Here is a 26,140-nt window from a genome sequence, read left to right on the forward strand (position 1 = left end):
ATTCTTTGCAGTCTGCATAAACAGTACTGAAATGATGTGTTTGTTATGCCAATAAAATAGTTTGTGAAATAGAACCTACACACCCAGGCCCTAAATACATTTGTCTAGAAGCATGTTGCATTGATTTTCATTTGCTTTGCCTCTGAGACTCCAATAGCTCGAACCCACCATTAATTATTATTTTAGAACTAAAAAAGAACTGAAAGGCACTTTGTTGGTTTTTTCTTTAGAAAATAATCCCAGTTAGTGAAAGGTTGACAACAGGTTTAATGCAGATTGGATAGGATAAACAGTCGTTTCTGTTAAACGTTTTACCAGTCATGTTGCAACAGAATAATATCAGTGCTGAGCAGTTACAGGGACATCAGTGGGCTTCTTCTATAATAAGAAGACCCATAACTTTACAATTTCTTTAATATTTCCAATGATTTAGACATTTTCCCGATATTAGCAAAAATTGTCCTTCACGAGGATGATGAATCATGCCATTAAATGTGTCAACTGGTATTATTTCAATCACTTTCTCATTCTCGCACTGCCATTTCTATTTTCCAAGGGCTATCAGTGGCTGCTTCCACATGTGGAACTGCTTTCCAGGGGGAACTAGTAGGTTGCCCACCCCAGGTGTATCTATGGGGGGGCGGGATGAAAGCACTGCACCCCCAAAAAGAATTATGCCCCTCCCAAAGAATATTCTCTTAAGTTCCCAAATTTCTTATCATTAGAGAGAGTGCAGGCACTGAATATCTTTCACATCTAAACTCTTGTATTTATTGGTTTTGCATTCCCTTGGATTGTAGTTCTGTGTGTTTTTCCACATTGTGCAAGAAGTTAATCTAGCTGAAGTCACCATAATAGCGACATTTTTCTGATATTTTTTTTCCGTTTGACATCTGAAGACATCTATCGTATTTAATCAAGTTATTTCAGGGTTCAATGGCAAGTCATTTTTGCTGCACGTTTGGCTTATTAATGTATGTACCCCTTTCCAAATTTTATTTTATTTTATTTTGCCTCTTACAAGGGCCACCACATATGTAAAAGGGGTGTCTTTCTTCTTTGCATTCTTTTTTACTTGTTGAGACATCCATTGGGGCTGACGGTCCAGATTTGTGCTGAAAAAAATGGGAAGAAACAAAACAAAACCCTAAAGTCATGCTTGTGTAGGGCCTAAGGTGGGCAGGTGGGGTTCAGGGAGAGATCAGAAAGAGAATGCCTGGGGGCAATTGACCTGGTTGTGCAATGAGCGAGATGTGGTGATGGCTACCTGGAAAGCATATGTTACCATTTTATTTTTACTTATGTGACTGCTACGGAATGGGGCTTGTTACAGAACAGTCCTATGGGCTCAAACTGAATGGAAGAGGGAATGCTTATTAATCCATAAGCGGTTTCTCCTCAGCAACTTCAAGGTTATATTGATGGGTTCTCCCTGACTTATTGATATGATTCAGTCACACATTGCATTCTATCCTTTTTCACTGCTTTTGCCATATCTCTCCTCACTATTAATGGCAGGATACAGACTGCCCCTTTGGGCGGCTGCAGGAGCCCCCATCCATGCCAGATTGGGGCCTGAGCAGCCACAGTGGCAGCTCTGGAGGCCCAATCCACTGCTTTCCCAGGCCTAGGGAAGTGACAAAACGCTGCTCCCCTGGCCTGGAAATGGTTGTCCGTGGGGCTTCCTGGCCCAAGGACACCCCCGGCAGCTGTGGGGAACGAGAGGAGAACGAGCCCTTTCAGCCCTGCTTTCTTCTGCTTGCTGGCGTGGCCGTTTTTAAAGGCCGCACAGCACTGCACGTGGCAAAAGGAGCCCGTTTTTGAGCTGATTGCATGCTGCTTGCCAGCCCACCATTAGCAGCATGGGGCAACGTGCAACGCACGCCCACGCCGGGTCAGGATAATGGCACAGGTCGTAACATCTAAATGCTGTTGCCCGTGTATACCGGGCACTGCCATTATGCCATGGCAAGGTACGTTCTCGGGTTGCAGGCGTTTCTGTAAACGTGCCCTGAGGCAACCCTAGCACGTATCCAGGCCAGTGCCAAGCATGCGTCTGTATCCCAGCCCATGCCACTCTATTCTTCTTAGATTTTCAGTTCCTGATAAATCACAATGTAATTATCTTACTCAAAATGTCCGTTCCTATCCACTTTAGCTTTGATTTACCCACCCTATTGCAATCTTTATTGTTTGCAATTTCTTGTTTTACTATTGACTTGCTTCCTCTGATTAATGCTTCTCACTTTCCATCTTCCTATAATATGTTGTTGTGCAGCTTCGATCTTCCTTTCACCTCTGTGCATGTCACAGCTGAACAGCCTTTATCTTGAGTCAGTTGCATCATTAGACACAGTGCCACTCACAGTTGTTGTACTGACTCCGTACTTCTGAGTGCCATCCCAGCCGGGGGTCTCATCTTCTGGCACTATCTCTATTTTGGATTTTCTCATCATAGGCTTTTTATGGGTAACAGAATTCAAGGAGTTAGATGCCTCCTTCTGCATAGTACAATAAGCTTTAGCTATGGTGCCACTGCCGCTGTCTCTGAGAGATCCTCTGCCAATGTCACCCTCCACTACCCCAATAGCTGTTTTGGCACATTTTGTTTGTCTCCTCAGCAAAAGACTGTCTGTCCTGGGAGATCCTACCTAGCACTCCTACCAGCGCATGCTTTTTTGCCTCAAGAACAGGAGCATGCATCCTACCACTGAGAAGTTGGTGGGATCAAGAATATAGGATTGAATTTCATCTCTACAACGAAACTCATTATGTGCCTGAGGCTAGCACTCTTTCTCATCTCCAGTTCATGAGGGACAGTACTCTACTTTGATGAATGCTAGCTTACTGAGATATAAACCCTGCATTGGCCTGTGGCGTATGTCCCATTCAAGTGGTAGTTATGGAAGGGGGAAGTAAATTGGAGCATTGCTTCAAATAAAAATACTGACCCTAATGAAAATTTCCTTTAGTGCTCAAATTTTAGCACAACAGAGGATGTGAAATATTGAAAATCATTCACATGTAGAACTCACATATACTATGTTTGCAGTCCCTTACTAACTTTACCAGCTGTCTTTTCTTTAGATCATAAACTGTCTTTCTAATGTTCACCTGAAGTTATTAATTGCTGCAATGCAGAAATGTGGGCACTGAACGAAAATCTAACAGGAGGAGGCACTTCCCTCCCCTTCCCCCCCCTCCCGCCATAGTAAACCCCTGGATGAATTCAATGTCTCTTATTTTGGTAGACAAGTATAGGAGTTTGGTGTCATTGGCAGGGGTGAGTTATCACGACTAGTGTGTTTCCTATTATTAGAAGAAACATTAGAAGAAGAAACACTTGTTGTTGGTTGTTGTTGATGATTATGAGATAAATTATTTATTTATAGCCCACCAATCACAAAGATCTGGGTGGTAAACAGTAGAAAATACATAGCAATAACTATAGAATAAAATAACAGAACATTTACAATACTAATAATAGCAAGAGAATGCATGCAAAACAACAATAATAGCAATAAAAACTGCATAACATTAACCATATCAAACCAATGCAACTTAAAATTAACCAGAATGCATAGCAACACAATAACAAAATAACAACAATCATAATAGTATAAATAGCAAAAACTGACTATGTCTAACTCTCTCTGGCAGCAGGAATACATACAATGGATGATGATGTGTGACTTCAGTTGTTTCTGATCTATGGTGACCCTAAAGGAACTTATGATGAGGGGTCTCTTTGCCAGATTTATTCAGAATATGGTTTGTCACTGCTTTCTTCTGAGGCGTATGAGTGTGATCTGCCCATGGTCATCGAATGGGTTCAATGGAAGAAGTTATCTCAGGCACCCTGTCCTTCTCTTGGTGGCTTCAGTACATATGTACAGTCATTTTATGAGCCATTTGTTTTCTCAAAAACACTTCCACTTTGCCTCTTCCAGAAATGAACAGTAACTCGTGCATGAACAGCCTGAATTTCTGAAGCCAGGGCAACTGAAGCTCTTCCATGATATCCATAATGCCTCCAGACCATGTCTCACCTCATCTCTGTGCAGGATTGATGGTCCCAAGACAGGTATATCTATTTAGGGAAACACCCATGCGAGCTCATAAATCTTAATATCAAAGGAAACATTTCAGGTCAGAGATGCTTGTTACACTTGTTTGACAGCAACTGTATCAGTGACAAGGTAAACATCACGGGCAACAATTAGTGAAATGAAAAATGAAGGCTAAAATCAGCAGTCTGTGTTTTAAAAAACCACCCAAGATGTTCCCAACATATCCACTGAAAAGCCTGTCTTTGCTTGAGTAGTGATTTATTAACCAAACATGAATTAGTTTTTTTGTGGGGGTTTTCGGGCTATGTGGCCTGTTTTAGAAACGTTTATTCCTGATGTTTCACCAGCATTTGTGCTTGATAATAGTTTTCAGAGAAGTGCTGTGTTGCCTCTTGCAACATAAAAGGAGGAAGGTGAGGAGAAAAAAGCCTTAGCCACCAAACCTCACCATTTTGTACTTCCCATAACCTGGAAAGATATGTACCTCCAGTGGCATGGACACTGGCATGGCACCACAGTTGCAAACATGGCTTACCTGGACAATGCTTCCTCAGCAAATGCACCCAAAACTTCTCCTCTACCTGTTTCTTATTTTATTTTATTATTATTTTATTATTATTCTTTCCAGAATTTGGCCATATGGAAGCAATCACTCTGGAAATTCCACACAATTTCAACAACTTCCCTTCTACCATTAATCTGAGCCTGAACAATCCCCACAACAATTCACTTTCTTGACACCACTGTGACTACACTGCACAAAGCACTTCTAAGATCCATGTTCTGTCAAAAACCCACTGATCACTACACCACTTACACGCCTTCATTTTCCACCCATGACACACTACCGCGAACTATTGTTTACGCCAAGCTCTGCAATACAACCCATCTTCTCCGACCTATTGGGTCAGAGTCATGATTTGCATCTTGCTGGATCCTATTACATTCTATCCCATTCCCAACACTGTGAAATATCCTTTATATTGATCACTCTGTACTGTACGCATCCAAGAGTGGGTTGTATCCATGAAAGCTCATGCAAATAAAAACCAGTTATCTTAAGGTATTGCCAAATTTCTTTTACTCCCCTCTTCCTCTCGAAAATGCAGTGTAGTAGGAGCCGCACTGAGTTTGCCAGGAACAAATCTGGCTAAATTTATCTCATGTATTTATTTATATTTTTGGATCAGTCACTAGTTTAGTATATTGTAAGAATGTCTGGCTTGTAATTTATGTTGTTCAGCAAAGCATTTGATAAACTCCTCTGTGTTTTTGATTAGAAAACTGACTAATAGGGAATAGATGAAAACACCATCAAATGGATCCTTAATTGGATTGAAAACCTGCTCTGAGCGTATCATCCGTGCTATGCTTCAGACTGGAAAGGATGGTCTCAGAGTGTGTCCTACAACCATTACTTTTCAATGTTTTTCAATAATTAGATGATTAGGTTGTGGAGGGAATCCTTATAGAATCTGCAGATGATACAAAACTGGGAGGGTTGTTATACTGGAAAATGAAACAGATTCTAAAGGATCTTGATTAAACTAGAAACTGGGTTTGAATTAAAAAATGAAACCTACCGAGACAAATGCAAAATTCTACATTTAGACCATAGCCGTGGTCAGCCGTGCTATGTGTGAGAAGGACCTTGAGATAACTGAACATGACCAACAGTGATGATGCGCCAAGAAGGCAAATGCTATCTGAGGAGTATTCAGATGGTGAAAATAATCTGGTTTGAATCTTTCTTGTTCAGATGCATTTTGATGCCTCCAATTGATTGGCCAAAAACCCCCACTTAACTTGCTTAATTGATAATGGGTTTTCCCCTGAGTTTTTTAAAAAAAGGTTCGCCTCATGGCAATGTGAAAAAACCAATGCGAATAGCCCGGGGTTAAACTGGGTAAACTGCATGCCGAACCTGTGTCCAATACATCTGCATGGTCATTCCATCTTAATAAGATAGGAGTACCCAACTCGCAGAGATGTGCATAGATGTAATTCCATAGTGGGAATACAACGCCCGGAATGTGTGAGTGAGATTATTCAGTAGTCGCATAAAAAAAAAGATGTCTGTTTATCAGAAGCATAGTTTCCAAGGGCAAGGTAAGTAATAGTCCCTCTTTTTTTGCACTGATCAGCCTCATCTAGAGTACTGCTTTATTCTGGTGCCCCATTTTAAGAAGTACAGATAAATTAGAGTGAGTTCTGAGAACAGCAATGAGGTGTTTGAGGTATGGAGAAACAAACATATAGGGAGATTGAAGGATCGGGATATGTTCAGCTGTAAAGAGAAGACTGGGGCGACTATTTTATTATTATTATTATTATTTTTTATTATTATTATTATTATTATCCTTTATTTATAAGCCCTGTAAATTTCACAAGCGCTGTACATACAATTTTTTAATTGGACGGTTCCCTGCCCTAAGGCTTACATCTAAAAAAGACAAGACCACAAAAGGAGAAGGGGAAGGGGAGGATGAGGGCCAACAGTTTTTCTCTACTGAGGCCTGGATCAGGGGGATGGACTGGAGAAACATAGCAATACAGGAAATGATTCAATAAACAGGCAACAAAGGACATCAAATAGCAAGCGACAATTATGCATGGCTGGGAATGCTTCTCTGAACTGGATGGTCTTCAACTCTGTTTTGAAGCTGGTTAAGAAAGTGATGGCTCTTGCTCGCGGGGGAAGAAGTTCCAGGAGTGAGGGCAGCGAGTGAAAGGGGCGAATCCTAGACGGGGCAGAGGAAATCCTGGGCTGGGACAGCAGACCTTGCTACCAGAACGGAGGGCCCTGTGGGAAGGTGAGGAGAAAGAAAGTCTGAAGTAGGAGAGGCCCGCCCATGGAGGGCTTTAAACGTCAACGTAGGAGCTTATACTGAATGCGGAAGGGGGGGAGCCAGTGAAGGGTGCCAACACAGAGGAGAGATGTGGTCAGAGCGGTGGGCGGATGTTGAATGCATGCAGCTGAATGCTGGACAGAGATTAAAACGGAGGGGTGAGAAGAGGAGCCCAGCCAGGAGGATGTAACAATCCAGTCGTGAGATCACTAGGGCTGGACCAGATCTGGCAGTAGAGGCGGAGAGTATGGTCGGATTTTGGTTTAATATGTACAAAAAGAATCTACAAGTCTTGGCTGTGGTCTGGATCTGATCACTCTATTTATTTACTTTTTATTTCTATTTCAGGATTTATATCCCACCTTCTCCCACAATTGGAATTAAATATCTCAAGGCTGCCACAAAGAGGGGGGTTGCTGCTTGTTCTATGCTGCATTGGAGGGTAAAACTAGGTCTAATGGATTAAGTAGACTTTGACTGAGTGTTAGAAGGCACTTTTAATGCTAAGAACTGCTTGGCAATAGAACAAATTGCATAGAGGGGTCTTCTTCTCTGGACGTCTTCAGAAAGATGCTGGACAGCTACCCATTGGGGATGCTTTAGCTGGAGATCCGCACTGAGTAGGGAGTTAGACTAGGCCCATGAGATCCCTTCCACCTCTGTGACTCTATAATCTATTCGAGAAAGCAAGGGAGTAATGCAGAAAAAAAGAGATGTTGTCAGAGATATAAGAAAATATACACCAGTATTGAAATAGAACTCCTTCTGTGGCTAAGGTATGTGAAACCATTAGGGTTTTTTTTGATTGTAACCTCTCACTTCATCTGCTTAGATCTAAAATAAAATAAACTGCAAACTAGGCAACAGTAACAAACTAGGCAACAGTCTGGTGGGGTACTTGCTCATAAACAAGTTGGCAGGAAGGTATCACAGCCGGCAGTGAAAAAAAAAGAGAAACTAAGAGGTAGAGCATAAATTGCAGCCTGTCCTCTTGAATGGTAGTCTTATCTACAAGTATAAATATTAAACATCAAGCATATTCACTAATATCACCTCTATAGATAGAGTGGTGTGTGGTGTGTATAAAATCAATACATTTATCAATGTAATTCGTGTAGTTACAAAAGCAAGGTCACTTGAAAGTGCAGTGTAATTTCTGCCAGACTTTACTATTTTGTACCTACTTTTAAGATCTGATACAGTGTGTGCTAAGGAATATAGGAAGATTACATGAATGGCATGACAAGTGAGGCCATGTAGTACAGTAGTTTGAGTTTGACTAGGACACTGGGAGACCAGAGTTCAATCCCTGTTCAGCTAAGGAAATTCACTGGGTGACATTGGATAAGTCACGCTCTCTCAGCCTCAGATGAGACAAGTGCCAACCCTTCTGAAGACATTTGCCAAGAATCCCCCGTGATAGATTTGCCTAGGGTTGCCTAAGTCAGAAAATTTGAAGGCACACAGCAAAAAACCATGGCAAGTATTATACCACCACTCCTGCCACAACCCAGTGTCCCTTCTGCCTAAATTCTATGGCACATAACGCTATTGTGCAAAACCCAGAATGTCCCATAAGCCAACAAAGGCAAAGGCTGTTCGTCCCAGCATTTTGCAATCCCAGTGAGAGCTAGCAAAAGTTCCTTTTTTGGATTACATACTTGGTTGGGAATTCAAGCAGTTGTACGTAGTTCAGAAAAGGAACTTTTCCTAGTCCACTGCAGCGACCCTGGTTGGAATCAGATTTTCCCACCCAACATAGAAGTTATTGATTCCTGTCTTTGACTGCAGTGCTATCACACTACCTGGATGAAATCCCGTGAGCTAACTGCTGAGTAGAAATGTTTCATGTTACTACGGAATAATTCATCGGCAGGGCAGGAAACTGCAGAGAATCCAAGCCAATAACTTGCCCCTGGATCTTCTGAGGGTTGCACGACTACCAAAAAAAGGAACCCCCCCCCTTGAAAAAAGAAATACAAAACAATAAGTGACAATTGAAATTTTTTTTATTTTTTTATTTTGCAAAGACTAGGTCGATGGTCCTTGACCTATTTAAAAGTGAATTCTGTTCATGAGACCTTTCCAGGAGAGACAATCCAACTCCACCCATCCTCCCTTTTTTATACCAGAAGTATGGTCAAAGGAGTCTGAGGAGAGTCAAAGGCTGCAAACAATGCCTGGGGATTCATTTTGCCCAGTTTTGATTAAGAGCTCAAGGAAATATCCTGTTCCTCTCTTTTTAAATAGACATGTTGTTTATAGCAATTCTCCCCTTTTATATGGTAGGGCAAAGAACCTTTGGCCAATGTCCCCCATGATCTCTTGCTATTCCTGGGTGTGTCCTGAGAGTTTAAGTCCAAGTTTGGCCCATCAGTGCTTGGATGATAAGAATGCCCACCAGCCACTAGCAGTGACCAACTGTGCAGTGATTCCCAAACTCTGGTCTTCCAGGTTATTTGGAACTTCAGTTCCAGAAGCAGCAACCAATCTTGGCCAGTTGTCTGGATTCTGGGAGCTAAAGTTCAAAACACCTGAGGAGAGATTTGGGGAAACATTGTGTTAGGGGTTGGTGGGAGCTGGGCCCAAATGGGCCCAACCAGGACTGATTATACTTTAGTATGGGGTGGGAATGTTGGCTTTCCAGATGTTTGCCACACCGTTCTTACCAAGCCTGGACAGCGGGTCAATGCTAAAGGGTAATAGTAATCATAATTCTAAATATCTGGTGTACTGTCTGCCTAGATTATTGATATGTGGCCTTCTCAGTACAGTTCAGCTCCAACTAGCCAGCTGGCTAGTGGTCGGGAGGAGAAGGACAATGAGTCTCATAAAACTAAAGGACCAAAGGTTTCTTAATCTGGTTTAACTGGCCCAATGATAATGAATCTAACCGGCCCTAATGATAAGATCAGGGCTATCTTGATGTCCATCAAAGTGGCCGGATGCAAGTTGACAAGCTCCTGTACCTTTAATGGCTGAATGTAGAAGAGGAGCTTTCACAGCCATGCTTCTTACAAACAATATGTTGAAATTCCCCTTCTGTAATTATACAGGAATAGGAGCCTGACTTCTTTTGCATCTGGCTACTTAGTAGTAATGCAACCAATGCTGCATCTGCGCTGCGAAATAATACAGTTTGACAGTAACTTTAACTGCCATGACTCAATGCTATGAAATCCTGGGCTTTATAGTTTGTGGTGGCACCAGAGCTCTCTGACAGAGAAGGCTAAATATCTCACAAAACTACAAATCCTAGAATTCTGTGCATTGAGCCATGACAGTTAAAGCATCGTAAACTGTATTTTTCTGCAGTGCAGATGCGCCAAAGACAGTAAATCACTTGTAAATGGTAAGTGCTATAGATATCAGTACTTCCACTGGACTTGTTACTGCACCATTTTAACTACAGTATGACCCCATTTCGTGGGGGATATGTTCCTGGGCTTACCATGGGAATGTGAAACCATGGATAATAGTGAATCCTATTGAAAAGAATGACTCTGGCCCATTTCCGTGGAAGCTAGCATGAAATAGTGCTGGAGGACCTAGAAAATGCCTAGAGAGATTGTTTTTTCATCATGGGTAAGTGAAACAAGGGTACTGGTCCTGTGGTATGAGGTTGTTTCTGCTGTATTTAAATATCCTCCTCCTTGTATAGTTATGATTAATTTTTGATTTTATTGTATACACTCTCATTTTTTAAACCCAGAAAAATGGATTACTTTCCTATGTGGTTTCATTATTTCTTTTGCCCTACCATCACCTTGTGCAATATCAGGAGTTTAAAAAGTCCTACAGAGAATAATCATAATAGGTTATTTGTTTTCAATCTTGTTTGGAGAAAAAGGAAGCCCTAAGCTTCTCTCTTCACCAAAGTACCCTGGCCAGTAACAGGTAACAGATTAAACTGATGCATTATTTTATACCTTCCAAGGAGACAATGTTAGCCTCTATAAAATGACTGTTATGGCATTTTAAGAATAATGATTTACTGTGCCATACAGTTGCTATCATGGAGTACAAGGCACTTCTACACTATGAAGTAGGCTCTAGTCCAAGGAAACATATGCCACCATAAATGTGCCCCAGGACTCTTGTACATTATTTAAAGCTTGTCTTCTGCCATCTTGTGTAAAACTGTTACAAGTATTTTTGTGAGTTTTTTATGTATTTTTGTAAGTTTTTAATTGTAGGTTTAGACTGTAAGCCGCTTGGGTCCCAGTTTGGGACAAAAGCAGGATACAAAAAATAAATAAATAAATAAGTGAAAGTTTACTCTATGAGTTTCGAACATTTCAGGAGGTAACTGTGCAGTTCATGGGAATTATACTTTTTGGGATTACAACTCCCAGAATCCACCCGCAAGCTGACATAGGTTTCTGGGAATGTATTCCACAAAGTACTTTCCAAGTTCACCTTGTATTAGTCAGCTACAATGAAACAAAGACTCTATGGCATCTTAAAAGCCAACATTTATTGGCACACTTTTCATCATGCAGCACACTTCATATCTAGTGAAAATGTATGCCAATAAAAGTTTTTTTGTGGGTTTTTCAAGCTATGTGGCCATGTAGCCATCTGAGAGATCCAGCCATAGACGGCCACATGTTCTCTTCACGACATGGCCACATGCCGGAAAAACCCTCATAAAACTATCGATGCTGGCCATGAAAGCCTTCGACTTCACAAATAAAGTTGTTTGTAAGATGTCACACGAGTTTTGATTGTTGTTTTGTTTTGTAAATTTGGTTTCCCAAACACCTGGGAGATTGGGGGAAAATTGTGTTAGGGGTGGGTGGGAGCTGTGGGCCCCAAATGGCCGACCAGGACTATTAATACTTTTAGCATGGGGTGGGAAATGCTTGGCTCTCCAGATGTTTGCCACACAAATTCCTACCAAGCATGGACAGTGGGTCAATGTCTAGGGTTTATAGAGAGGGGGGGCTGACCTGTCAGTTGTCCCTCACAATTGCGGTTCTTTGACTTTTCGGAGTTTGATTATATGTTCCTCTCTAGGAATCTCTGGGTCGCCATGCATCTTGCCAGAAGTTGACCTCTAGAGTTGTGCTGAAGAACCTAAATGTTCCTAGAAAACTTCCATAGGTATATCTAGAACCCTCCAGCATGATTCTATGGTCAAATCCACAGAATTCATCTAGATAATGAGAAAATTGAAATAGTTAAATGTTCCCTTCCCTTGGTCAAATATTGATGGTGGTGGCTGAAGTCAAGAAATTAAGAAGACTAGGGAGTTTATGACACTGGGGCTGTTCAAATTAAAGAGAGATTAAACCCATTAAAGCATCCTGCAAATGAACAGAAATGGCGAGAATTGTGCAATGATATCACACACAATTGTGCAATAGATGATGTTGGAAATGCATTGTCACTGAAATCCTGAAAGTAAAAAGATGTGTATTAACGCTTCTTTGTGACCATTTAATAGGGTTTTGGTGAATTGTGTGAAATCGTTCGTGTAATATGAGTTTTTCCAGGATATTCATGGGATAATCTCCTGATCTCCTTCATGTGATAACTCCTGATTGGGAAGGGCTGCAAACTACTTCTGCACTTTGACCCAAGTTTGAGCACAACTAGAAGCCTAGGATGGAGGGAAACTGGGAGGAGGAGAAGAAACAGGACATTTGAAAGCAGCAGGAAAAGTGGGAGAGTGAGGATATCTGAACTGTACGGCTAAACAGGGAGAGTTTAAAAGGAATACCTACCATTAAAATAAAAGCTGTGCTTTAATGTACCCCAACTCCTTGGTTGCTTTGTTGCTGCAATAGACTAACACAGCCATCCCACTGTGATTGTAACAGACTAGATTTTGTTTAATGTCTCATCTCTCCTTATTCAATTACAGTTATTTATTAAATAAAGTACAAAGATGGGGGGACCATGATTTCAATGAAGGATTGGTAGAGGCGTGCATACAGGCATAGACATTAGAGAAGTCATTTTATTTATTTGCCCAAATCTCCCTGCTAGTCACCTACTCGGCCATGGAAAACCTGGGTAACCTTGGGAAGTCACACTCTCTTCAGCCTCAGAGGATGGCAATAGCAAGCCCCCTCTGAAGAAACTTGCCAAGAAAACCCTCATAGGTTTAGCCTTAGGGGTCGCCATAAATCAGAAGATTTGAAGGCAAACAACGCACACAGGTCACCTATTACCACTGAAGGATCAATTTCAATCATCAGTATTATCCATGCGGATAAGACACAACCAAGCGGTTTGCAATTTTGCTTTGCTACTCTTGGCTGCCTATGCCGTGCAGAAATAATCCAGTTTGACACAATTTTCACTGCCCTGGATCATTTTGGATTCTAGGAACTGCAGTTTGTGTGGCACCAGAGCTCCCTGACAGAGAAGGCTAAGTGTCTCAAAACTACAATTGCCAGATTCCTTATCACACGTGGGGTTTGCAGCTCAGTCCGCAGTCACTCCTGTTCTAGCAACGCGAAACGTGATGTTTTTCACCCAGTCTGGAGTCACTCCTGTCTATCAATACAAATTCACATTAAAACGTGTGTTTTACCACACCTGGTTGCCTTGCCATGTGCTTCCGAATTGAGGGGGAAGCGGAGTCAGTTCGTTCCAGACAAGTCAGTGTAGAGGATTCAAGCAAAGCATGGTGGTGCACATTGTTTCCACACCAGGGGTTCACTATTTGAATCAGCCCCTTATGCACTGCTCAATGGGGCTCTGGCGCTGTCCTCCTTCCCTGCCCCCTCCTTACTTTCATCCTTCATCGGGGTGAGGGCAGGCAGGGATGATGGGATAGGACGCAGGGGGTCACTGGAGCCAGGATCGGGATGAAGGAGCAGGCCCGGGATGATGGATGGACGCAGGGGGTCACTGGAGCCAGATCGGATGAAGGAGCGGCAGGGGATGATGGGATAGGACGCAGGGGGTCACTGGAGCCAGGATCGGGATAGGAGCAGCAGGGGATGATGGATGACGCAGGGGTCACTGGAGCCAGGATCAGAATGAAGGAGCAGGCAGGGGATGATGGATGGGTGGCAGAGGGGGCGAAATGGTGTGATGAGGGAACAGGGGGATGAAGGAGCAGGATTGCGGGGGCCAAGCGGGGCGACATCAGAGTGATCTTCCACATCAGACCAATTCATAGTGAAATTGAAGTGAGCTTAGAAGCAGATTTGGTTGTTGGTGAATTCACTTGTTCCGAATTCACCAAAATGAGGAGTCAGTACAGATTGAATGCAGAAACGCCTGTAAGAGCCCCCCACAGAAAGCAATCATGTGAGATAAGACAGTCATCTGGGACTGAGCTGCCAAAAGCCTCCAAAAAGCTCTGTTGTAAACACCCTTGAGCCTGGGCAGTTTAAAGCGGTGTCGAATTGTGTGTGTGTGTATGTGTATAATCAATTAGAAACTTTTTGAGAATAAATTACTAAGCAATTTTGAATTATTATATATCTATATAGATATAGATATAGTATGATAGATATATATGTTATTTTCAAATTCATTTGAATCCGCTTGATCTCAAGGTTTTCCTAATTCATCACACACACCCATCAGTATTATGAAAAATCGTTTGAGAATGAAGTGGTTACTAAGGAATTTTGATATATATATATATATATAATAATTATTTTCAAAATCCCTTAAAGGTTTTCCATATTATATATATCAGGAAATAATTTGAGTAGTAAGTGGTCTAAGGAATTTATATATATATCTATATATATATAATATTATATATATAATTAATCTCTTATTCTATGATATAATATAATCAGTTAGGAAAACCCTTTGAGAACTAAGTGTTTACTAAGGAATTTTGAAAATATCCACATACTAACCACACACACACACACACACATATATATATATATAAAATCAGTTAGGAAAATCGTTGGAGAACTAAATGGTTGCTTAGGTATTTTGAATATATATATATATATATATATATATATAATAAATTAGGAAAATCATTTGAGATCTAAATGGATGCTAAGTGGATTTTGAAAATAATGTGTGTGTGTGTGTGTGTGTGTGTGTGTGTGTGTGTATAATTCTAATCTTGACTGATTGACTACATTTCCCAGAGGTCTGTGCGCGAGGGTCCGCCCTCTTTGCAGGCGGCGCGGGGGCTTGTGGGAAGTGGAGTTTCCCTTCCCGCTCTGAAAATGGCGTTCGTTCTGCCCAAGAGGGCGGGAGTCTCGCTGAAGCAGGTGAAGAGCGTCCTGGTCCAATTCTGCCCTTTCGAGGCCAAGGTGGAAAGCACCAGGTGAGTGAGGAGCTCTCCCCACTCAGCCACAGAGCTCCATCTGCTCTGCAGAATCAATGCACTTTGGCACTGCTTTAGCTGCCCTGGCTCAGTGCTGGGGTAATCCTGGGAATTGTAGTTTATTGTGGCACTAGAGCCCTCTCTCTCTGGCAGAGAAGGCTAAGTGTCTCACAAAACTACAGTTCCCAGAATCCCCTAGCATTGAGCTCAGGGCACTTAAAGTGGTCTCAAACTGGACTATTTCTGCAGTGTTTTGGACCTTTGTTAACTGAGGTATACCTGTAATCTCAGGTGAGAAAGATAGTCTGTGGTTACTCTGGTTGGGGGAGAAATGCCCTTGGTGTATGCTCAGAGGCATTCTTTATTGGTTGAGAACAAGGCTCCTCCTACTTGATCTTGAAATATACCCGAGAGCATCATCATTTTAAGTAGATCTAAGTAGATCCAATACTCATTCTGTCAGTCTGGCTGTTGTGCCTTTATTATTGTTATTGTGATTATTATTGATACCCCACTCTTCAGCCCTAAAGGCTATCAGGACGGCTTACAATCATTGTCAGAGCAGGCAGTAATTCCACAGGTGTGGGTGCCATGGCCTTTGTTGCTGGTAAAGCACCTCACATGTTAAACATACAGAAACCCTAATGTGGAAAATGCGGTTCTATGCAGTTGTTGGGCTGCACTTCAAATGAGGATGCGTAGGGGAAATTATAGCGCTCTGTGCTGCAGCCTCTCCTTTAATCTGCCAGATCTGCACATTTGCGCAGTAATAGTCTTTGGCTATATACTGCTAGTGTGGTAATTTGTCGTTTTTGCACATCTTCGCAACCTGCTCTGGGAGCCTTTGTGGCTAAATGGTGGAGTCTAAAAGTTTCATGTACACAAATAAGAGAAATGTATACAACATTAAATAAACAAAAAATTAAGTAAATAAAACATATAAGACAAATTGTAATTGGTTGACCGGCCGAACCCAAAGGGTGCTCAACAATGGCTCCTTTTCATCCTGGGCCCAGTGCTGTTCAACATCTTTATCAATGACTTGGATGACAGAATTGGGGGCATACTCATCAAATTTGCAGATGACACCAAACTAGGGGGAGTAGCTTTGGCCCAACTTTCTAGTCTATTCAGGTCATTTTGAATTTTGATCCTGATCAAAATTCAAAATGACCTGAATAGACTAGAAAGCTGGGCCAAAGCTAACAAAATGAAATTCAACATAGAAAAATGTAAGGTACTGCACCTAGGGCAGAAAAATGAAATGCACCAATATAGGATGGGGGACACCTGGCTTAAGGAGACAACATGTGAAAGGGATCTGGGAATCCAAGTAGACCACAAGTTGAACATGAGTCAACAGTGCGATGCGGCAGCTAACAAAGGCCAATGCGATTTTAGGTTGCATCAATAAAATCTAGTGTCTAGATCAAGAGAAGTAATAGTGCCACTCTATTCTGCCTTGGTTAGGCCTCACCTGGAATATTGTGTCCAGTTCTGGGCACCACAGTTCAAAAAGGACAATGAGAAACTGGAGTGTGTGCAAAGGAGGGCGACCAAAATGGTGAAGGGCCTGGAAACCATGTCCTATGAGGAACAACTTAAGGAGCTGGGGATGTTTAGCCTGGAGAAGAGAAGGTTAAGAGGTGATATGATAGCCCTGTTCCAATACAGTACTTGAAGGGATGTCATGTTGAGGAAGGAGCTAGCTTGTTTTCTGCTGCTCCAGACTAGGACCCGGAGCATTGAATGCAAGCTCCAGGAAAAGAGACTCCACCTCCACATTCAGAGGAACTTCCTGACAGAGGAGCACAGTCCTTCCTCGGAGTGTAGTGGAGTCTCCTTCTTTGGAGGTCTTTAAGCTGAGGCTGGATGGCCATCTGTCGGGGATGCTTTGATTTAGAGTTCCTGCATGGCAGGGGGTTGGACTGGGTGGTCCTTGGGGGTCTCTTCCAATACTATGATTTTTTAATTTTAATGAACTGACCCGTATTAAACAAGACACGTGCTTTCTGAATTTTTGGTACTGAGCATCATAAATAAATGGAATCTGGCGGTGATCATTGTATTGTGCCGTAAACCAAAAAAAAATTTAGTTAGGTATTTCCTATTTGAATGTTTTAAACATATAAGGCTTATTCCTTTTTAACATATCACTTGCTAAATTAATTGTGTTTCAGAGTTGTAAGAAGCCAGCATGGCATAGTGGATTGAGTGTTGGCCTAGGACTCTGGAGACCAGGTTCGATTCCCACTTGTCCATAAAACTCACATTCTCAGCTTCAAGGGAAGGCAATGGCCAATCTCCCCTTGAAAACATCATATCAAGAAACCCTCATGATAGGGTCATTTTAGGGTAACCATAAATCGGAAAGCAAGACACAATAAAACAACAGCTTGCTTTATCTGTTCTTGGGCTTGAGCCCCAACAATCAGTGCCTGATCTCATACTCTATATTGAGGGGAGGGCTATCTTTAAAGTAATAACCTCTTTATTTATATTTTGTATTTCTATCAAAATATTATAAAGAATAGTAGATAAGCTAGTTGGTTGACAAAATTCAGCCTCATCTGTATTTCTAAAACCTCTTTTCAGAAATTTCCTTCAGTGCCTGCATGTAAAGAAAGCATACACATCCAATGTCAACTGTGATGTGAAAACAGAAATAAAACATGATGGATCTGAACCAGTAATTGACATCACATTTGGTAAGAAACTAATCCTATTTTATAACCAAGTCCAGGAGCGGGGGTCCTTTGATAGCTTCAGAATCGGGATAACAATATGGGCCTGAGGACCACTGCTGGTTCCCAAAATCATTTATGTGTCCCTAGCTAAATATCCGAAAAGCATTAGATCTCATCTGATCTTGGATGTATAGTCATGGACAGAAGGTTAGTACATGGACAGAAGACTAGCAACAAACACCAGGTGTTGTAGGCTATATTTCAGAGGAAGGAACTGGCAAAATCACCTCAGGGTATTCCTTCCCTAAGAAAACCCCATGAAATTCAGGGGGTCGCCATAAGCAGACAGGTGACTTGAAGACACATACACGCAGCCATCTGTTTCAAAGTCAGCAATACGAACATACAAAAAGCACATTTTCAAACAAAAACAAGATACTCTGAGAACAGGTGCTGCATTTTAGAGGTGAAGCACTGATCCTAGATGCAGCCACATGTGCAGTTCTTCTCTAATACAGGATGCCTGCTCTTGGGCACCTTGTTTTAGTGGGAAATGTTATTTGAACAAACTGGAAATGGTATTTCTGTGACATGCAGCAGAATATGTGTGGCAGTTTACTGTATGTGAATGATTGAACTTGGCCATCTTGCTCTAAGTCATTCTCTGACCACTACCATTTCCACACTTTACGAAATATAAGAGTCCACTCAATGTAACATATCTCTTGAAGGTTTTTAAAATATATTCAGTACATCAGTTTTTATTATAGAGCTGGTTGCTTTCAATTACCGGACCACACTCTAGGAAGGACAGACTTCAGGTCTGCGGGATCTGCAGTGTTTTTTGTTATTAGGACCCAGTGATACATCCAATTAATCATGACTAGGTTAGGGCCTACTAGAAGTATCATTCGTTCCATATTACAGTACTTCCCTCTCCTGGCTGCAGCCTCCTTTTCTTTAATTTAGTAAAGCTAGGTTGCAAAAATTGACTTCTTTATGTTGCCTCTTCCAAAGTGGTAACTCTGTTCTGCTGTCTGCTTTTTTGTTCCTTTCTGCATTGGCTGACCTGTCATGTGAGCAGGAAAGATCTGAGAGACTGAAGGAAGGGATGGAGAACTTAATGCCACTAGATGGCTCACTGTAGCTTTTAAGAAGCCAGTGTTGTTACAAATATAAACGAAGCTACTCTGATGGGAAATGTAGGGTGTAATTGTACTTTCAAAAAAGCATTTGGGTGTCAGGTGCACATTTGTAGTGATGTCAGGGCCCAAGGCAGCTTGTTCATTTGCAAGTTCCAGCTCGAGTAGACTTGACTGAATGGTAAATCAACAATTATGTAAATCTAATTGATTCAGAGGTTTATGTTAGAAATGGATTTAGAGCATTTTATTTGTAATGTGTGGTGGTGCCCATACTTCTAATCCTGTACATGTTTATTTCAAAAATAGGTCCTGCTGAGTTCAGTAGAGCTTATTCCCAGGAAACTGGATAGAAGGTGGAGAATTCTTTGTCTTTCTTTCCATAGATATAATCCCATGTATAACAAGTTCTGTGATCACTATAATTGACTATCAGTAACTTCCACGATCTGTAAGAGATCACGGAAGCATGGTACTGAATAAAATAGATCTAGGCTTGATTAGTCTCTCTTTATTCTTTAGTTATAACTACTAGAGTTTAAAAGTCTGTGAAACATATACAGGTGGCCCTCAACATTCGCTGGGGTTAGGGGCACAGGACCTGCATGAAAGTGGGGGGAAAACAAATAAAAAACCTATTATTTTATTTTTACCCAAGATAACACATCTCTAGGGATCTCTGGGTCTTCCATTGCAACTCTGTGCCAACATCTGGCAGAAGTTGACCATAGAATTGCACTGGAGGACCTACAAATGCCCAGAGAAGGGTTTTATCTAGGAATTTTTAGGTGTTCCAGTATGATTCTATGGTCAACATCTTATAGAGTCATGCTGGAGGACCTAGAGATTTCTAGAAAGAACATATTCATTAAATGTGTGAATAATCAAATCCACAAAAGTCAAAGCTGCAAATGTGGAGAGCCAACTGTATACTTGTTTACATGATCAGCACAAACAAAAAACTGATATTGTCCAAACTGACAAATTTCATGTTCTCACGTCAAAGATATATAAATACCTGGGCCCTGAACACAGTGCTAGAGAGTGCAAATATTTCTTTGTGGTCCAAAACAGATTGCAGAAGTAATCCAGTTAGAGACTGTTTTAACTGTCTTGGCTCAACGCTAGGGAATCCAGGAAACTGTAGTTTCTGGTGTCCCCAGAGCTCTCTGACAGATAATATCTCACAAAGCTACAGTTCCCAGAATTCCCTAGCATTGATGCAGAGCAGTTAAAGCGATCTCAAACAAGATTATTTCTGCAGTTTGTTTTGTACCTGTCATAGCAGTGCTGAAGTACTTTGGGTAATCTCTGGATCCTGGCCTTAGATTTTCTTTTTATCACCATGCTCTATTTCTGGTTTTGAAAAGCATAATGCAAAGAATGATTGGTAGTCATAAATATATTTATGCAGTTGATTGTTTTCAGTTTTAGAAAGCATCACTATAGTACAAGCACCTTAAAACATTAAAATTATTGTCCAAACACACAAGTTTGTTTTGTAAAAATGTAAACTATCATTTTCTTTACAGTTGACGGTGAGAGGCTGATTATGAAAGGAGCCAACTTAACAATCAGAGAAATGTTACAGGCGTTCAACTCTCGGTGTATGGCTAAAGAACTTGTGTCACAAGAGAAGACTCAAAAAAAGAGTTCCTGAAACCAAACAAATGAATAGTTAGCATGTATAATATGAACACATGAAAAATGGCTTGCAAATTCCTCATTCTTGATGACAAGGACTTTACCAATAACTGAAGGAAACTTGGAGTGAATGTGGTCAGAAGCCAGAGTGGTTCTGACACATGATTTCTATGAAACTTTGGTTAAAGATAAAACTAATGTAGTTATTATTCAAACATCCAGTGGCTTCAATTGGGAAAAGAGCTCAATATATTAAATTCTGTTTGTCCCAGTGAGTTGATCAACTTCTTTATTTGTCCACACAAATATTAATTATTAAGAAGAATTTATTAATCTAGGCTACAGATAAGGCCTAACAGAGAACTGATCCCCCCAAATACTATACGTTGTATGTGCAATATGTTATCTTGAAATAAACTCTGATTGAAATCTTCATAACCAATGGCCCTGGTATTATCTTGTTTAGACTTTTTGACTAATGTGATTTAAAGGTTACAATTTTAACTATTAAATGGTGTCAGTTTGTTGCAAGGATTGTGTTTGCAAGGACTGGGTTAGCTCTTCCTCATTTTACTGTCCCTAAGCAAATTATTGATGCAAGGCTCTGTCTTATAATTGAACCTATATGAAGTTGAAGGCTTTCATGGCTGGCATCCATAGTTTTTTGGGGGGTTTCGGGCTATGTTTTGTGGCCATGTTCTAGAAGAGTTTATTCTTGATGTTATGCCAGCATCTGTGGTTGGCATCTTCAGAGAATGCTGGCCTGGAAGAGAGTGGGTATATATACTGTGTGACCCTGGGTAGGGAGGAGTGATTTCCATGTTAATCCATGTATTGTTCTGTTGTTGATGGCCAGGCCTCAGGGTAGGAGGATATGCAAAGAGGATTAAGAAGAATCTGTTTAATTAGTTATCATTGTCTGCTGGGAAAACCCCTGACCCTGGGTGGTTTTTCATTTGCATGTGTTGAATCCTCATCTTGCTGTTTTTCAGGACTGGAAGCCAAACCTTGTTTACTTTCAGTGTTTCCTCTTTCCTGTGTTGAAAGTGTCAGGGGTTTGTGGATTTCAATGGCTTCCCTGTGCATTCTGACATGATAGTTGTTGGCATGGACCAGAATTTCAGTGTTTTCAAACAACATTTTATGTCCAGGATGGTTTATAATGGGTTCTGCTACTGCTGATTTTTCCGGCTGACCCCATCTGCAGTGTCTCTCATGTTCCTTGATTCTTGTTTGCACACTGCGTTTGGTGGTCCCTATGTAGACTTGTCCGCAGCTGCATGGTATGCTGTAAACTACTGCGCCTGTGAGAGGGTCTCTCTGGTCCTTGGCTGAGCATAGCATTTTCTGGATTTTCTTGGTCGGTTTGTAAACCATTTGGAGGTTGTGTTTCCTCACCAGTTTCCCTCTTCTGTCTGTGACCCCTTTAATGTATGGTAAAAATACCTTCCTTTTGGGTGGTTGCTTGTCTTCTCTCAGCTGGGTTTTTCTAGGTCTAGCAGCCCTTCTGATGTCTGAGCTGGAATAACCATTCGCCTGTAGAGCCCTGTTCAGGTGCTTCAATTCATCTCCCAAGAAGTGGGGTTCACAGATGTGTTTTTCCCAGTCTACCAGTGTTGTGCTTCTTTTTTGTCCTGGAAGATGGCTGGAGTACTTGTGCAGGTAACTGTCTGTGTATGTTGGTTTTCTGTATATTGTGTGGCCCAAAGTTGGTTCGATATGCGAGTGACTAGGACATCCAAAATGGCAGTGTTCCTTCCTTTGCTTTTTCCATTGTGAATTGGATGTTAGGGTGGATGTTGTTCAGATGGTTCAGGAACACAGTCAGATCTTCTTCTCCATGGCTCCAAATGACGAGGCCTTGCCATCAACAACAGAACAATACACAGATTAACATGGAAATCACTCCTCCCTACCCAGGGTTACATAGTGTGTATACACACACACACACACACACACACACACACACACACACACACACCTCTCTTCCAAGCCACATAGCTCAAAAAGCCCACAAAAAAACAATTAAACATATACTTGATCAAATAATATCTGTTGCTTCCATTGGATGAAACCTCTTTCAAGGCAAAAAGAAAGTATTTGAAAAATTTGCAGCGTGGATCATTTTAGGTAAATTTATATAGATTTGTTCCTTGTAAATTTGGTACGGTCATGTTTTGCCAGAAAAACCATCTTCATTTTTTCAAGTTAGTTCTTTTGCAAATGCCTTAGACATAACTGTGCAATTCAGAAATGCCTCATAATAAAACAAAACAGAACAAAACAGTTATCCTGTGGAGATGATCTATGTTTGGTCAATTGAAAGAACAAGTAATGTGTTCTGTTGCTGCTCTTTTTTAAGATGGGGATCATAATTTTAAAAGCAAATTTGATAATGAAATCGAACAGGTTTCTGAACATTGTTTGTCTTGGTGCCTTGGTGATGAAAATTGCATGGAATTTGAGAATGTGAAAGTTTATAAATGATCCCTGATTACCTAATTTCTGCTTGTACAGAGAGTATTTGTGTGCCTGTACAGGCACACTGGCTTTGAAGCACCTTGTTCCTTTTGGCTTATAGCATTCTCTGAGCTGGATGTTTAGACCTATCTCTTAAGAGTGTGGGGTTCAGTGAAAACCTTTTTGATGAAACCACATAAAACACACTGATGGGATTATTCAAAGACTAGAGAGAGAGTGGACCATATGCCCAAGTCTTAATGTGTGATAACTTACTCTTTCAAGAACATAGTAAGGATCATGCTGGAACAGATGAAAGGTCTATCTGTTCACATATTGGCCAATCAGTTGCCTATAGGAAATCCACCAGCAAGACAGAAGTGCAACTGCACCCACCATCACATATTCTATGGCAAATTATACACAGAGGTATGCTTCCTTTGATATGGGATATATAACCATCTTTACTCTTATTGGCCCTACAGTCCATGAATGTATCTAATCCACATCTGAAGATGTCCAAGTTGGTAGCTATCACCGTTATCTTGTGACAGTGAATTCTAAATTTAAGCATGGTGTGAAAAAGACCCTGTCTACTTTGTCCAAGCCAAGTGGAATTTTATATACTTCTTGCATGCCTCTCCTTACCTGTTTTTTTCCTCAGCTCAATAACCCCAAATTGTGAAACCTTTCCTGACACTGGAATTACTCCAGTCCCTTGATAATTTTACTTACCTTTGGACCTTGACCTCTACGGTGTCCTTTGTGGGCTTTAATGGCTGTAACTGTACATAGTTGTCCAGGCTTGTTTGCACCATACATTTGTGCTGGCTCTTTAAAGACCACTGCAGTATTGAGAGCCAGAGTGGTGTAGTGGTTTGCCTTCTGGACTAGAATTCTGGAAAGGGTTGAAATCTTTGCTCAGCCATGCAAACCAAATGGGTGACTTTGGTCAGGTCACACTGTCAGCCTTAGAGGAAGCCTAGGACAGACCTCCTCTGAATAAATCCTGGAAAGAAAACCACATGATGAGGTCAGCATAAATCATAGTTTACTAAAAGGCACATAATAAAATGGAATTGCAGCAGTTTTGTTTTTTATTCCTTTTTTAAGTATGCACAACTCTTGGCTAATCTAAGGGAATGGAAATTGTGGTCTCTGGGTCACTTGCAGATCCCCAGGGTTGTTTTTGTGGTCTCAAGGGCTCCTAATCTTTTTGCCCCCTGGGGTGCAAGGATCAATTTTACCATTTTTAAACACACACACACACACACACACACACCTCTTTTATTTTAGGCCCAGAAGGGTCCCTTTTATTCTAAAATGAGGTATAATTGCTCTGTTTATAGAAAGGTGGGAGGAATAAAATGTTAAGGGATTATGTAATAGAGGGCATTAAGCTCTGTAATTCTTGGGGACACAACTACTGAAATAGTATGGTGCTCTAAACATCAGTTACTCTCAATATCTTCTTGCTGGTTTGGTGTTTTTGTCCTATGTCTGGGAGTTTTGAGATCCATTAAAGTCACACCACAAGGCTGGTCTCCTGACATTAAAAAGAAACCCCCTTCTACCAACATTTTGGAAAATTACTTTGGACAGAAACTTCAAGAATCCTCCACCCAGAATGGCTGCTGAAAAATGAACTGAAGCTGTCTTAATTCTGGAAGAAGGAGAAAAAAGTAGTATTAATAGAAAGAAGCAGCAGAAACTATTCTGGCCATTGGCCGAGTGTATGCCAGGAGTTATGGAAAGTTGCATTTATCCAAAATGTTAGTACAGGAGAATAAGGCTGATAGAAAATTATGGTGAACTAGTCTAGTTTTTGTATGAAACCTGTATAGCGAAAACCTAAAGATGGGATCCCAAGAGCAGAAGTGTGGAAACAGGCTAGTATTTTATCATTTAGCAATTGTCAATCTACTTCACACCCTACTAAGTAACATCTCCCCAATCTAAATTGCGTCACCCTGAAACTGTTCTCCTATTAATAGTTTTTAAGATGTGAAAAACTGTTTGCTGATAAAGTGTGTAGGCACTATGATTGTGGGTGAAATCTTGACACCTTACTGTACTGTCCCCCTGTGTTTGCCCAACATCAGTTCTGGAGGGCAGCAGTCTAGAACAGAATTTGGAGAGTGCACAAGGGACTGCGAGTCACACTCCCTCAGCCTCAGAGAATAGCAATGGCAAAGGCAAACCCCCTCTGAAGAAACTTGCCAAGAATATCCCATAAGAGGGTTTTTTCATGGTCACCATAAATCAGAAATGACTTGAAGGCACACAACAACAAAGTGGCCTGTAAAGGAAAGATAAAGGGGATTTTCATCCCTTCTTCATTCCACTGATGAAAACTATTCTCTTAGTGGGATAAGTTAACTGGAACCTAACCATTTTATATACAGAATTGTTCTTGTATGAGTAAGAGATAATGCCTTACATAAGAGTAAGAGATACATTCAAAGGGCCTCAAGTTCAATCCCTGGGAAACAGATAATCAACATTTGTTTAAATATTTGAATGGATGTCATACTGATGTTTATATATTTGAAGGGGTGTCATGTTGAGAATGGAGCAAGCTTGTTTTCTGTTGCCCCAGTGAGAAAGACCCGGAGCAATGGATGCAAGCTACAGGAAAAGAGATTCCACCTCAATGTTAGGAGGACCTTCCTGACAGTAAGAGCTGTTCGACAGTGGAACACACTCCGTCGGATTAAAGTGAAGTCTCCTTCCCTGGAGGTCTTTAAACAGGTTGGATGGCCATCTGTTGGGTATGCTTTGATTGAGAATTCCTGCATGGCAGGGGTTGGTCTGAATGGTCCTTGTGGTCTCTTCCAACTCTATGATTGTATGAATCCTGTCTTGACAGCCGCTGTTCATCAATACAGGTAGAGCATGGACAAAAGGGTGGCCCTGCTGATGTGGTTGGATTACAGCCCCCACCATCCTCATTGCTGTAACTAGGATTAGGGCTTCCATGACTTTCAGTCCAACAACTTCTTGAGGACTGGACTTTGCCCATCTC

At 41.2% G+C, this 26,140-nt stretch overlaps 1 protein-coding gene across 1 annotated transcript; it reads left to right on the forward strand.

Annotated features, from left to right (window-relative positions):
• Positions 1-15,026: 15,026 nt before the first annotated feature.
• Positions 15,027-21,093, forward strand: MRPL53 (mitochondrial ribosomal protein L53). The gene is made up of 3 exons (XM_042461235.1): positions 15,027-15,182; positions 17,778-17,890; positions 20,544-21,093. The coding sequence occupies exons 1-3, from the start codon at positions 15,082-15,084 to the stop codon at positions 20,669-20,671; spliced, it is 342 nt and encodes a 113-aa protein (XP_042317169.1). The 5' UTR covers positions 15,027-15,081; the 3' UTR covers positions 20,672-21,093.
• Positions 21,094-26,140: the final 5,047 nt, after the last annotated feature.

The sequence above is a fragment of the Sceloporus undulatus genome, chromosome 4 (genome assembly GCF_019175285.1).
Source record: "Sceloporus undulatus isolate JIND9_A2432 ecotype Alabama chromosome 4, SceUnd_v1.1, whole genome shotgun sequence".
Classification (NCBI taxonomy): domain Eukaryota; kingdom Metazoa; phylum Chordata; class Lepidosauria; order Squamata; family Phrynosomatidae; genus Sceloporus; species Sceloporus undulatus.